The 14,504-nt window shown below is 35.2% G+C and overlaps 1 protein-coding gene across 3 annotated transcripts in view; it reads left to right on the top strand.

Moving 5' to 3' along the window:
* Positions 1-11,503, top strand: part of STRN3 (striatin 3) — a 107,172-nt gene extending 95,669 nt beyond the window's left edge. For 2 of the 3 annotated variants that reach the window (XM_047862929.1, XM_047862930.1), the window contains 3 exons: positions 2,947-3,054; positions 9,597-9,683; positions 9,768-11,419. In XM_047862929.1, coding sequence (XP_047718885.1) covers positions 2,947-3,054; positions 9,597-9,683; positions 9,768-9,937 — 365 coding nt within the window. In that variant the 3' untranslated portion in view covers positions 9,938-11,419. Of the gene's footprint in view, positions 1-2,946; positions 3,055-9,596; positions 9,684-9,767 lie in introns of all 3 variants that reach the window. The other variant, XM_047862931.1, reaches the window with a different exon arrangement.
* The last annotated feature ends 3,001 nt before the right edge of the window (positions 11,504-14,504 follow it).

The raw sequence follows: 14,504 nt of genomic DNA, 5'->3' as shown, positions 1-14,504 counted from the left end.
TAGAAGCTTATTCAAACTCAGGTTTAATGTTTTTATTTGTCTTCATTTTAAAGTTTTTAAAGGTTCTTGGCAAGACTATTTCATAGTAATGTGTGAACTTTTATTGGAAGTAAATATTGTCTGGTTGTTTATATTTTTCTTACGTTTTCAATCTTGATTATTGCATAGGTCCATAATTCTCTTGAAAAATGATTTTCTAATACTTTCATTTCTTTTCCACTTATTAGCTAGAATCTGTCTATAAAAGGGAATACCCCTTATCAGTAATTTGGTTACCCTGGAGTTAGTGATTATAAGTGAAGGGGAAGGTCAGTTGTTGATCCCCCCACCTTTATAATGAATGAAGTTTTCAAAATAATGAAGTGGTTTCCTAGCATCACCTAAAGGTAACCATTGAGGGGTGCCTGGGTGGCTCAGTTGGTTTAGCATCCAACTCTTGATTTCAGTCCAGGTCATGATCTCGTGGTTCGTAAATTCGAGCCCACATACGGCTCTGTGCTGACAGTGCAGAATCTGCTTGGGATTCTCTCTGCCTCTCCTCTGCTTGTGCGCTCTCTATCCCTCAAAATAAATAAACTTTAAAAAAAAAAAAGGTGTCCATTGAATCTCTTCGGGTGGTGTTTGTTTTTATTACCATCGTAATCTCTGATCTCAGATATAAATTATCTGATGTGTTTTAATCTACTGCAAGTTATCTTTATCACTCCTCAGATTATTTCATCTTTGGCCAGTGGGAGCTTATTCACTTTGGCTCTTGAGTCATTTTGACCTGACTCTGCTAGTCATTGATAGCTTTCTCACTTTCTGATGTAGCAAGATGTTTAGGTCCATCTTGTTCATTTTGTGCCTCAGACTGAAATTACCCATTTCTCTAAGGAGTCATAGTTTCTTTTATTGGAAAATGGCATTTAGAGACCACAATATAGGTGCAAGGCTATTGGATTGGTTCTCATGGCTTTTGTAGCTCTTGAGTTGCTCATTGTTTTAGGCTTTTTCAGTGAACAGAGCTACAAATCTTCTGTCTTCCTCTCTCTGCCCCTACCCTGCTCACACACACTCTTAAAAATGAATTAATATTTCATTAAAAAAAAGATTATTAGATTTCTGTCATTGCTTTTTACCTCATTTTATTTATTTATTTACTTATTTATTTATTTTTAAAGTTTGTTTTGAGAGAGAATACAAGTGAGAGAGGGGCAGAGGGAGAGGGAGGGAGAGAATCCCAAGCACTAATAGCACAGAGCCCAACGCTGCTCTCAGTCTCATGAACCATGACATCATAATCTGAGCTGAAATCAAGACTTGGACACCTAACCAACTAAGCCACCCAGGTGCCCCTTACCTCATTTTATTCATGCTAAACTCTTGGTTCTCAGCAAAATCATTGTAATCTGTTGTTTGATTTATTCCACAGTACAAATACAGTCATCTCAGAATAATAAAACCAGTACTACTACCAATAGTAGTTTTGTATTCATGGTATATTCCACTAGGGACAGACAGGCTAATTACTATGCTTTAAAGTTACTTGAAATGGTTCTTTTTTTGTGTGTTCATACCCCAATTGGATATACAGTTACATTCTTTTTTTTTTTTTTTAATTTTTTTAATGTTTATTTATTTATGAGGGAGAGAGAGAGTGCGAGCAGGGGAGGGGGAAAGAGAGGGAGGTACAGAATCTGAAGCAGGCTCCAGGCTCCAAGCTGTCAGCACAGAGCCCAATACAGGGCTTGAACCCACGAACCGTGAGATCATGATCTAAGCCAAAGTTGGACACTTAACTGACTGATCCACCCAGGTGCCCCTACAGTTACATTCTTTTAAGTTAACTTGTGTTTTTTGTGAGTGCTTTAAAAAATAATCACTTTATTATTATTTAAACCATTTAAATGCTTTCATGGTCAAATCTCCACATTATGCTCAGAGAAGTCTTTTCATCTCTATTCCCTTTCTCCCTCTTAGGTAATGTATCTTAAGTTCAGTTAAGAGTTCTTATATATATGTGGAATGACTGATTTAGTTTAAATCTAATAATGTTGATATTTTCCCATTAGTTTTTATTTTAACATTTATTTATTATGAGAGAGAATCCCAAGTAGGCTCCATGCTGTCAGCACAGAGCTCAACATGGGGCTTGATCTCACAAACCGTAAGATCATGACCTGAGTCAAAATCACAAGTCCAATGTTTAACCTAACTGAACCACCCACACGCCCCTCTGAATTTTGATCCTTCTCTGTCTAATTTAGTAAAAACTTTAAGAGTTTGGTTACAAAGAAAGGTATCCCTAAGAACATTGATTCCTGTTCTTGTGGTGTTTTTTGTTTTGTTTTGTTTTTTTGTTTTTGGTGAATGTGGGTAGGATGGGCATTGTTCCTTGCAAACATCTAATTATTACTTACACATTTTTTCATTAAATGTTTATAATTCATTTATGGGCTGTTTATTTAAAGTAATAATTACCGTGAGTCTTTTAAGATTCTAAATCATTTAGGGGTGCCTGAGTAGCTCAGTCGGTTGAGCATCCAACTCTTGATTTCAGCTCAGGTCATGATCTCATGGTTCATGGGATCAAGCCCTGCATCAGGCTCCCTGCTGACAGCGTGGTGCTTGCTTGGGATTTCCTGTGTTTGTCCCCCACTTGCTCTCTCTCTTTCAAACAAATAAAAGATTCTAAATCATCTGTACTGACAATCTGCATTAAAGTACTTCTAACTTTTCCTAAACTCAGAGTTAGTACTATCCATATTATAGGACATGGTAGCTTAAACATGTATTTTTAAAGAAACTTTATCTCTCTACGGCTCTGGTTTTCTCATATTTTTATTTTATACAAATGCTTTAATTTCTAAATGATTCTTATTTTTTGGTAAGAATAAAAAAACCATCATCCAGTTTTTAATTGAAGGTTTGAATTTTACTGCATTATCTTCCTTTATTTTTCAGGTTTACAATCCAATAATCACATTAACAGAGTAGTAAGTCATCCCACACTTCCTGTTACAATAACTGCTCATGAAGATAGACACATCAAATTTTTTGATAATAAAACGGGTAAGTAGATTGTCTTTTTTTCTTTTTAGTCTTATTAATAATACTGTAAATTTGACATGATCAAAAATGCTATTTTGGTGGGGGTGCCTGGGTGGCTCAGTCCATCAAGTGTCTGATTCTTGATCTCAGCTCAGGTCTTGATCTCAGAGTGGTGAGATCAAGCCCCATATTGGGCTGTGCACTGAGCACAAAGGCTAGTGTTTTTTTTTGTTTGTTTTTTTGTTTTTGTTGTTTTTTTAAAAGGCTGTTCTTTTATGTAAGACACATGGACTTTTTGCCTTCAAGATTGCTAAGTTAAACCATTTTAACTAAGATTTTTGTTTTACTTACATGTCAAGTTCTGTTCTTAGGCATATATAATACCTTGCCTATCTATTAACGATTTTTTCATGTCATGTTAAATATAAACTCATCCATTTGAATTTTTTTCTTCATATTCTGTTGGGCATTAGTATAGCAGAAGAGGTCTCTTTCTGGTGTTGGACATTTCAAATATGCTGTTAGAATTATTTCTCAGCTTAAATGATAAAATAGTGGAAATGGTTTATTGCCATTTTCCCTCCATTTCTTGTAAGGAAACTTACCAATTATATAGAAGTCAAAATAAATTTTAATTTGGCCATAGACCTGTTTCATCTGTCATTAGAATACCACATAAGTTACTGTTTGTGCTCAGCTAGAGAAGCTTCTTTGAGAAGTTAAAATGGGTATTGAAGGATTTCCAAGTAAAAAAACTTAAATGTTAATTGCAACCCTACTGCCGGGCAATAGATTAAGCAAGACAGCAAATCAGAACTACACATTCTCTTTGAAGTTTATAGAGAACATAGTTATAATTATTAATCTTTAGAGTCTAACAACAAATCCCTGTGTTAAAATAACACTCTAATGGACAGGTTCCTTTTAACTCAGTGGAACAAGTTGAGAAGAGAATGGATATTCACAATCTATATTACACAGGAAAGAAGATTCATATTCATATGAAAGTTCTCAGTTTAACACCTTCTCAAATCATTTCTTTGAACATTTTTATTTTTTATTTTTTTTTAATTTTTTTTCAACGTTTTTTATTTATTTTTGGGACAGAGAGAGACAGAGCATGAACGGGGGAGGGGCAGAGAGAGAGGGAGACGCAGAATCGGAAACAGGCTCCAGGCTCCGAGCCATCAGCCCAGAGCCTGACGCGGGGCTCGAACTCACCGACCACGAGATCGTGACCTGGCTGAAGTCGGACGCTTAACCGACTGCGCCACCCAGGCGCCCCAATTTCTTTGAACATATTTATGAAGCCTCAAGATCTACCTCTGCTGCTAGCACAGAGATAATTTCCTTTACTGTATTTATAAGAAGATTAAAAAAATTTTTTTAATGTTTATTTTTGAGAAAGGGAGACAGAACATGAGTAGAGGAGGGGCAGAGAGAGAGATATACACAGGATTTGAAGCAGGCTCCAGGCTCTGAGCTATCAGCACAGAGCCTGACATGGGGCTCAGTCCCACAAACTGTGAGATTATGACCTGAGCCGAAGTCAGTCACCTAACAGACTGAGCCACCCAGGTGCTCCTATAAAGATTTTTTTTTTTAATTACCTATTGAGGATTTATATTTGTAAGGGGAGGTTCAGGAATTTTAGTAGTGTATTAACAGCAAAATGTGATTCTCTAGAGCTAGTTTATTGGCAGAAATCAAGAACGTAGTACTAAAATTTTATTTAATAACAAGGAGCCTGTAGTTTTTCAGATCATTTACAAATTCTACCAATTTATTCTTTCTGTTAACTAGTCTGGTTACCTTATCTGTAATGTAAAGACAAAGCGATAGGCTCTAAACAATGAAAAAAATTATTTTTAAATCCTGTCTCACTTAGGGACACCTGGGTGGCTCAGTCGGTTAAGCGTCCGACTTTCAGCTCATGTCATGATCTCATGGTCCATGAGTTCCAGCCCTGTGTCGGGCTCCGTGCTGACAGCTCAGAGCCTGGAGCCTGCTTCAGATTCTGTGCCCCCCGCCATGCCCCCTCTCTCTGCCCCTCCCCCATTCACACTCTGTCTTGCTCTCTCTCAAAAATAAATAAATGTGAAAAAAAAATTTAAATCCTGTCTCACTTCACACACAGGTAAACACTATACATAACAACATTGAGTTAAACTGTAAATTGTGTTTAGATATACTGTTTCCAAAGAAACTTTTCCCTGAAAAATGTTAATTCATTTAAATGTGACAAACTAAGGGCACCTGGGTGGTTCAGTCGATTAAGCATCCAACTTCAGCTCAGGTCATGATCTTGCGGTTTGTGGCTTCAAGCCCCACATTGGGCTCTCTGCTGTCAGCATGGAGCCTGCTTCAGATCCTCTATTCTCTTCTCTCTCTTCCCCTTCCCTATTTATGCTCTCTCTCTCTCACAAAAATAAATAAAACATTAAAAAAACTTTATAAAAAATAAATGTGGGGCGCCTGAGTGGCTCAGTCAGTTAAGCGTCCAACTTCAGCTCAGGTCATGATCTCACAGTCTGTGAGTTCGAGCCCCACGTCGGGCTCTGTGCTGACAGCTCAGAGCCTGGAGCCTGCTTCAGATTCTGTGTCTTCCTCGGTCTCTGCCCCTCCCCTGCTCATGCTCTCTCTCTCTGTCTTAAAAATAAATAAAAACATTAAAAAAAATAAAAAAAAGTAAATGTGACAAACTAGAATATTTCCATAACTGGTCTGATGTTGCCAGTTAGTTAAGTTTCTAATAGAATATTATTCTGGCAAATGACTAATATATTTAATTGATTTTTTAATCTCAAACATTATAGAAATTGATACTATGAATGGATTCAATAAGTTCTTAGATTTTAACAGCAAAAATATATTTAGCATTTTGTATTCCACGCACACTAGCTATATGTTGTGTAAGGTGTGGTTTCTGCTCTCTGGGAGCTTATCATTGTTTGGGGAAATAGGATGTATGTGTGTGCTTGCACACATGCACGCGCACGTGTGCACTCGTACATGCAGTAAAATGAGCCATGCTAGATAAAGGAGTTTTCGTAGTAAGAGTTTGGTCTTTGCCTTAAAGAAATGGTAAGGTTTTTTTCTTGTTGTTTTAAGGAAAGAAGGTAGTAAGAAATTCCAGATAAGGGCATATTTTGAGTAGAGTCAGCATGGTGGTAGAAACTTGGGCTAGAACAGAAGTTTCTTATAGGTAACGCCAAAAAGGTAAGTTTGGAGAAGAGAAACCCAATCAATGGAGGAGAACTTTTCATAGCCAGGCTAAGAATGATGGATTTTTGTTTATACTATACACTGTGAAAACCACTTAAAATATTTGAGTAGGGGTTTATAAAATTGGTTTAGAAAGATTATTTAAATTGCATTATCTGGTAGATCTTTGACTTTAAATAATTTCAGTTTCTACTATTCTAGAGAAATATTAAGGGCTCATGATTTTTAAAATTTGGTAGAGATATAAATTTGTGTTGCATATACTGTTCCTGAGAGATTTAGTTAGTGATAGTGAGTCTAGGAGAAGGTGTATAAGTGAGTAATATGGAGGAGTTGGAAACAGAAGATACTGAATTTGTTGTGGACTCATTCATTCACAATTTATTGAGTGTCTGCCATATCCTTGGCATAGTTTTCATTGCTTGGTGAACAAAACAAAATGTCTGGTCCTCTTAGAATTTATACCCTAGTGTTATATTGCTTACTGCAAGTGAGACATTGTTCTATTAGATTTACATATAAACATGTTTGTTCCTCTTATAACTAACTGTAAAGTAGATATATTATTATTGTCTCCATTTTAGGTTTGAAATAAAAGTCTTAAGTTATATAATTAGTTCATTGTTACACAGCAGAGAGAAATTAAAGGGTTGGGATTCACACTTATTCAGTTTGCTTCCGCAATCCACGTTTTTTTAATACCTATTTTTGTCCCCATTTCTTAGCGGCCCATGATATTGATTGTCCAAGTCCAAGGGCTTAAGGTGCCAGGGAGGGGAGAACAGGTGACTGCATGTATCCTCTATTTGCCTCTGTTACAGAAGGAAAGAATTAATTTTGGTCAGCGAAGAGAGGTAGTAGCAGAGGCATGAGGCAAAAGTAAAATTGGTTAAATGTGAGAAGCTTTAAGTATATGTTGAGAAAGGAGGAATCCTAATTCTTGGGAGGTGTCAAGTTTTGTGACTTCTGTGGTTATCAGTGGAAGCCCAGCATTCAAATTGGTTTTGCATTCCACATATTTGGGGAGAGGAAGGGTTGACTCTAAACTGACTCAGGTTTTCATAGTGAGGGTTAATTTAGTGCACAGGAGATAAACTGGGAAGATTATAGTACCCTTAAAGAAATGGGTATTTCTGCTGTTTGGATGAAAGAATTCTTTGTATTTAAGACATGTTAAATTTAGGAGATACAGGATCATTCTCAGGAAAGAAGTTAGCACTAGATCTGTGAGTTAAGAGTGACCATCAAAGATTTGACTTTTTCAGAGAAGCTAATCTTGCTTAACCCCTAATTATTTGAGATTATTGTTCTGGAAGCCAACAATTTCATACTTGGTTTTTTTATAGGCATATTGTGAGGAATGGATTCTAGAACTGATAGATGAATTGTGTTGGACTAAGCAATTAAAGATAGTATGTTGAATGATTTTTCTGTAGTAGAGAAGAATCCCTAAAATTATTCTGTTAGTATTAGTGAAAAACCAACAGATGTCATTTGAAATGATGAGAGACTTAATTTTGTACTTAACTGATGACATGCTTAGTATTGCCAGAAAGTGATAGGACTTTTTATGTTTTTCAGAGTAACTTTTTGCACGTTTGATTATGTTGTGGTTTTATATTCAGGCCAGTAGCTGTAGCAAATAACAAAAGTAGATATATTTCATATTCCAGTGTGGAATGTCATCAGAGGACCAGAAACATGGCAAATGATTGTAACTAGAATTCTGGAGAAGGCCTCTCATTAGGAGCAGCTCAAGCATTTGAATAGTAAAGACTCATTGCTGAGTGAAAGGGGAGGAAATTTTTTTAAGTATCTGTATTTGCTATTTTATTCTCTTCTTGGATAAATGAATTTATGATGTTGCTTTCTGTCTATCCAAAAGCATATACTGCCAGTGCGGAGGCTAATTCCCCTGCCCCCAAAGTATTTATGCAACACAACTTTGTACTCGTAACTTTTTTTTTAAATTTTAACTTGCCATTGAATCCCGTTTTCTTCCAAATCTTCATTGAAGATACTCATTAAATTCCGTTTTCCAGAACAGTGTTTTTGTTACTATCTGGGGAAATCCAGAATAATTTCTCTGATATACTCCCACCTCTCTCCCCTTTCTTGTTTCTAATGTACAAAATGATTAATATTTCAAAGGATAAATGAATTTGATAACAGTAGAATCTTTAGTTAGGAATATATCCCATAGTGATTTATTTATCAGGAACCCCATAAATGAAATACTCTTTACATTTCTTAATGAGAGAGATTCTTCCTGTTTTTAGTTTAATTCCAGTTTACATGATCTTAAACCTTGGATGCAACCATACAGTCATTATGTTTTTCACTGTCTACCAGATACTGTCAGATTGTCACACAGATGCCTTTTTTAGGAATAACTGGGAAAGTTCTGCCTTGGAATTAAAATTCCTTCAAAAAATTATTACAGGCATACCTCACAGATATTGTGGGTTCACACAACTGCATTAAAGCCCATTTTGCAGTAGAGTGAGTCAAATGAATTTTTTCATTTCCCGGTGCATATAAAAGTCATGTTTATACCTTACTGTTATCTCTTAAGTGTGCAATAGTATTATATCTAAAAAACCAATGTACCTGCCTTAATGAAAGAAAACTTTATTGCAAAAAAATTGCTAACCATTGCTGAGCTTTCACTAGGTTGTAAGCACCAATCATAGATGACCGTAACAGATATATTAATAATGAAAACGTTTGCATGCAGTATTGCAAGAATTCCCAAACTGACACAGAGACACAAAGTGAACAATGTTACTGAAAATGGCGCCAGTAGATTTGTTCAATACAGGGTTGCCACAGATCTTCATTTTGTAAAATCACTGCAGTATCTGTGAAGCACAGTAAAACTAGGTATGCCTGTATACTGGGTGAACCTTGAAAACCTTTAAATGACAGAAGGCACACACAAAAAGCCACATGTTACGTGTATGATTTCATTTGTATGAAGCATCGAGAATAGGCTAAATCATAGAAAAGGTAGATTAGTGGTAACCAGGGACTTGGGGGAAGGGGAGAAATAGGGAGTGACTACTTAATGGGTACGGGTTTCCTTTTGCAGTGATGAAAATGTTCTGAACTGGATAATGGTGATGGTTGCATATCATTGCGAATGCTCTAAAAGCCACTGAATGGTACCTTCCCAAATGGTTAAAATGGTAAATTTTATGTTATGTGTATTTTACCACAATAAAAATATATTGCTATAGTGATTGTCTATTTTATGTTGATGCTGTGTTATGGTTTCTGATCTCTCAAGTTGGTAACTATTTGTGAAAACTTTATCTTCTGTGTTATGTTTTATTTAGGTAAAATGATCCATTCTATGGTAGCTCATTTGGATGCTGTTACAAGTCTAGCAGTAGATCCTAATGGAATCTATTTGATGTCTGGAAGTAAGTCTGAACTTACTATACTGCCACAAGCTTTACAAAAGAATCATTACCTAGTAACATACTTTATTTATTCTTTTATTACAGGCCATGACTGTTCTATTAGATTATGGAATTTGGATAGCAAGACATGTGTACAAGAAATAACAGCACATAGGAAGAAATTAGATGAATCAATTTATGATGTTGCTTTCCATCCATCAAAAGCATATATTGCCAGTGCAGGGGCTGATGCCCTTGCCAAAGTATTTGTGTGAATCGGCAAAAATCACATCGTCAACAACAGATTTGCTTGGACAGAAAGAGGGTCTGCATCACTGCCATCAACAAGGTTACTGATATAACACTACATGTGATCTGCCTGGAGAAGGCTATTCGAGGCAGGCATAAATTGGTGGAAATCACATCTTAATGTCAGGCTCATTAATTTAATTGTAATTACTGTATTTCGTGGGACAAATAAAAAGGACTCCATTATTTGTGGCCTGTACTGGATATGAACTGAGCGTATGTCTGTTTTTTAGGTATCTTTAAGCCAATGTGGAGTCTGATCTTAAAAAGACTTTTATTTTGGACTCTGTGTGCTGCCTTAGGGTTAGGAATGTGGTGCTCTTGTTGGGGGAAAGTGAGCTCCAAGAGTAGCTTTTTTTCATCTCTTAGTGATTTTCTGTTTATCAGTTGAATGCCACAGATTCCCTTTTAAACTTATTTTGCTTTAAAAAAAAAAAAAAAAGAAAATTTAACTTAAAATATTTTAGCATTAGTTGCACAAAATGTTTGGATAAAATTCTAGTTTTTATAAGTCTTTTTATATATTTAGCCTGTCACAACAGTGCTCAAGATTGTATTGAAGTTTTTCTGCATTATACAACCCTAAAACACAGAGATCTCACTGACCCGCTGCCGTGTAACCACACTTTTTCCTTCTTTTGCCTAATACAGCTCAGCTAAGTCCTTCCATAAAGATGCTAAATCACCTTCATCATCACATAATTGTCTTCATATAAACCAAGGACTATTAAGTGTATTAAAAATGAAACAGTGGGGTTTAGTACTCCAGATGAACTCTTTAAAAAAAAAATGAACTAATCTTGGCATCCTATCACTATGTGATATTTTGTACATCTTACTGTATTTACAAGTTTATTTATCAAGGATTATCCATCTTGCTAATAGCCTATTATTTATTTCACTTTTTGTTGGTCTTTATATCCTTTTATTAATGTGCTAAAGGAACCTGTATATCTATTTTGGAACTCTTTGAATAGTCTAAAATAGACTAAAAATGGAATATTTTATAGTTTAAGTTACAAACCAAGGTGATTTCCCCCAGATGCATATCTTGGTTTACCATGTTTCCAAACAAAACTATCTTGTTTAAAAATATTTGGGGTAAAATTGTATTTGCATTACAAATAGGATACAAAAATAGTTGAATCAGGATACAGAAATCTGTGTTTGGACTAGTTATCCCATTTTATTTTTTCAGATGTGCTTAATTTTATGGTGTAACTAAAGATTTTGTTTGTGTAATGCATGATTAAGACAATAAAGTATTTTTTCTAGTCTTCCAAAAACTTTTCTGATCAGTTTGCGAGTTTTGATGAGTTTTGTAAGGTTTTTGTTTTACAAACTATGAATCAGCAAATTTTTAAGATTGTACCACATAGCTAACGTACAGCTGTTGAAAAATAATGTATATAAAATGCATATAATAAATATTAAATTGTGTACCTGTATGTTACTGTTGGCTACATTATTTTGTGTTGAATAATAAAGTGCAATACTTTACTCTCCATCATTAAACTAGGAAATGGAGATGATTTCTCAGTGAGTCCTTCATTTTTATGCTATTCTATTAAACATGGTATTGCTTGAGACTCTAATAAGATTAGAACACTTAACAGTATTAATAACTTTCTAAGTACTTCACCCCATTTGGGAATTTAAAAAAATCTTCTACTGGTATAAGTTACATAGTTCACAACAGCGAAAGGAAAAGCAGAGATACAGTTTTCAATCATTTCCTTAGACATTCTATGCCTTTATTGAATCTGGATTTCAGTTAATAGTATTGTCATTCCTATCTAGCCTGTTTCCACAAAAAAGTTCAGAAAATAACTGCATTACATTACTCATTAATTAAAAGTTGTCCCTATGAATAATATTAAGTGTTAGTGTCTCAAAACTTCTTTCTTCAACAAGGTAATATCTTTTTTCTTGGAAGGAAATTGCAAATGCAGTTAGAAGGTAACATTAAAGGGCACTTGGATGGCTCAGCTGGTTAAGTGTCCAACTCTTGACTTCAGCTCAGGTCATGATCTCATACTTGGTGAGTTCAAACCCCTCATCAGGGTCTGCATTGACAGCACAGAGCCTGCTTGGGATTCTGTCTCCCTCTCTTTCTGCCCCTCCCCCACTTGCTGTCTCGCTCTCAAAAAATTAAAAAAATTTTTTTCTTAAGTTCTATCCAAAAATTAGGGTGGCAAAATTCTATTTGGATGCCTACTTGGTAAAAGAAATTACATTGTGTTTATATTGTGAACTTTTGTCTTCTGCCATAATCCAAGTGTGCATTTTAGTCATTACTGCTGAAACACTAAAAATTTTCAGAAATACTCCTAAAGTTTTTTTTGTTTTGTTTTTGATTTTCTGAAGATTCAACTTAACCAATTAAGGGGCATTTTTTCTTGTTTTTGGGAATTATAATTTTTCCAAAGCTAATATGGTTTCCGGCAGCAATTCCAAACCAGTGCATTACTGTTTAACTGAAATGTGATTATCATCGTTGCAGTGCATAAACATTCACCTCTGGGTATGTATTGAAATGGAAATGAATAAAAATTAAAACATATGTTTACTTTGGTCGTGTTTTTCTCTACAATATTAAACATTTGGAAGAGACTAAAGGATGCAAAAAGAAAGTCTTATTTTGTGTGTTTCCATTTGTGACTTCTGGGAAATTATTCATTTGACTATTAAATGGTGCTTTATAAAGCTTAATATTTTTATATACAAACTTTAGTATGTTGACTTTCTCAATAATCATATTCTGCCGTTTTCATATTTTATTTTTGTGTACTTTTCTCACATTTCAAAGTAAGTTATCCACTAAAGACCAGCATCTCACTTAACACCTTTATTAAATGTTATAAATAGCATATTTGAAAAATTGGCATGCCTGCTAAAGTGTGCTTTACACTTTACTGCTTTTACAAAATAATTGATAGTAACTTAATAAAGGGGTCATTTCTGCTCTTAATGCTCTTTAAGTCAGAATGTTAGTTTCCCTGGTTACCTCAGATGACTCAGAACTTTGTCCTTTATAAAAATAAAAGCGTTTTAAAGGGGTACTGAGGGGGTGCCTGGGTGGCTCCGTTAAACATCCTACTTTTGATCTCAGCTCAAGTCTTGATCTCAGGGTCGTGAGTTCAAGTCCTGCATTGGGCTCTGCACTGGGCAGGAAGCCATAACTTAAAAAAAAAAAAAAAGACGATTGGAGGCTGGGTTTTCATTTGAGTTTAATTTTTCAAGGAGTGATACTCTCAGCCAAGAATTTGTGGTGTAAAAGTTTAAACCTATTTTATTTTATTTTTTTATTTTTGAGAGCAAGAGAGGCAGCATGAGTGGGGGAGGAGCAAAGAGACAGGGAGACACAGAATCTGAAGCAGGCTCCAAGCTTTGAGCTGTCAGCACAGCCTGATGTGGAGCTTGAACTCACAGACCGCAGGGTCATGACCTGAGCCAAAGTTGGCCGCTTAACTGACTGAGCCACCCAGGTGCCCCTGTTTAATTAAATGAAAATTCTTGTTACGTGGATATATGTGGCATTTTATACGAAAGGGTCAGTTTATTATCTTCCCATACTTTGTCAAATTTTTATGTAAAATTGTCCAAGGCAATTTCAGTTCTGCCTTTCTCATACATGCTGCTTTCATTGCTTTTACACACCTATAAAATCCCTGGACTCCAGAGATTTACTGGAGTATAAGTATTAATTGTAGACCATTTAACACCTATTTCAGGTCAACTTGTAAGTTTCAGATAGGATCAGTGTGTGGGGGCAGGGAGCTAGGATGTACAGGTGGCTGAGGGGGAGGACAGGTTCTGCCTGTAGACAAGCGAGATGGGATGACAACACCTGTATCTGAAGGGAGAGCTCTATATTAAGGGTATTGTGATCATTTTTCTTAGGAACTTTACAAGCATGTTTAAGTAAAAATGTTAATTACAAAACATTTTTGTTGAACTAAGTAACTAAGCATCTCCTGCTGTTTAACTTGGTAGTGGCTGTGTATAATGCCTAAACAGTAGCCATTCAATAAACAATTGAATGAATAAATATAAAAATTTTAAGAAAAAATTCAGGTTGGTCTTTCTACATAAAGTACTGAATGTAGGATTTTTTACCATGTCCCAGGGAGCGAGGACTTGGAATAATAAAAGTAAAGCAGCTTAGAATAATAGTCACTAACAGTTTTATTGCTTGGTCAAACTACAATAATTTTTCCTGCAGTTCCATTTTCAATAAGTGATTTTCCTTAAAGCCAAATGTTTAAAGTGGTAAGTAAAAATTTACCAACATTTTTTTCAGTACATGGATGACTTTTAGAGTATAAGCCAAATATATCTATACACATATAAAATTAAGGATATAAATAGAAAAATATCAGACAATTCTATCTTATTCAGTGAGATAGTTCAGTTATGTTATTGTGAAAATACACTACAAAAGAAGCTTGATACTTCATTCCCTTCCATTTGATTCATAATTAAAACTTTTTATTAAGTAATAACTCTTATTGGTTTTAAGACAACATTCAT

Source organism: Prionailurus viverrinus, chromosome B3 (genome assembly GCF_022837055.1).
Source record: "Prionailurus viverrinus isolate Anna chromosome B3, UM_Priviv_1.0, whole genome shotgun sequence".
NCBI classification, from domain to species: domain Eukaryota; kingdom Metazoa; phylum Chordata; class Mammalia; order Carnivora; family Felidae; genus Prionailurus; species Prionailurus viverrinus.
This window is presented reverse-complemented; position numbering and strand designations above follow the sequence as displayed.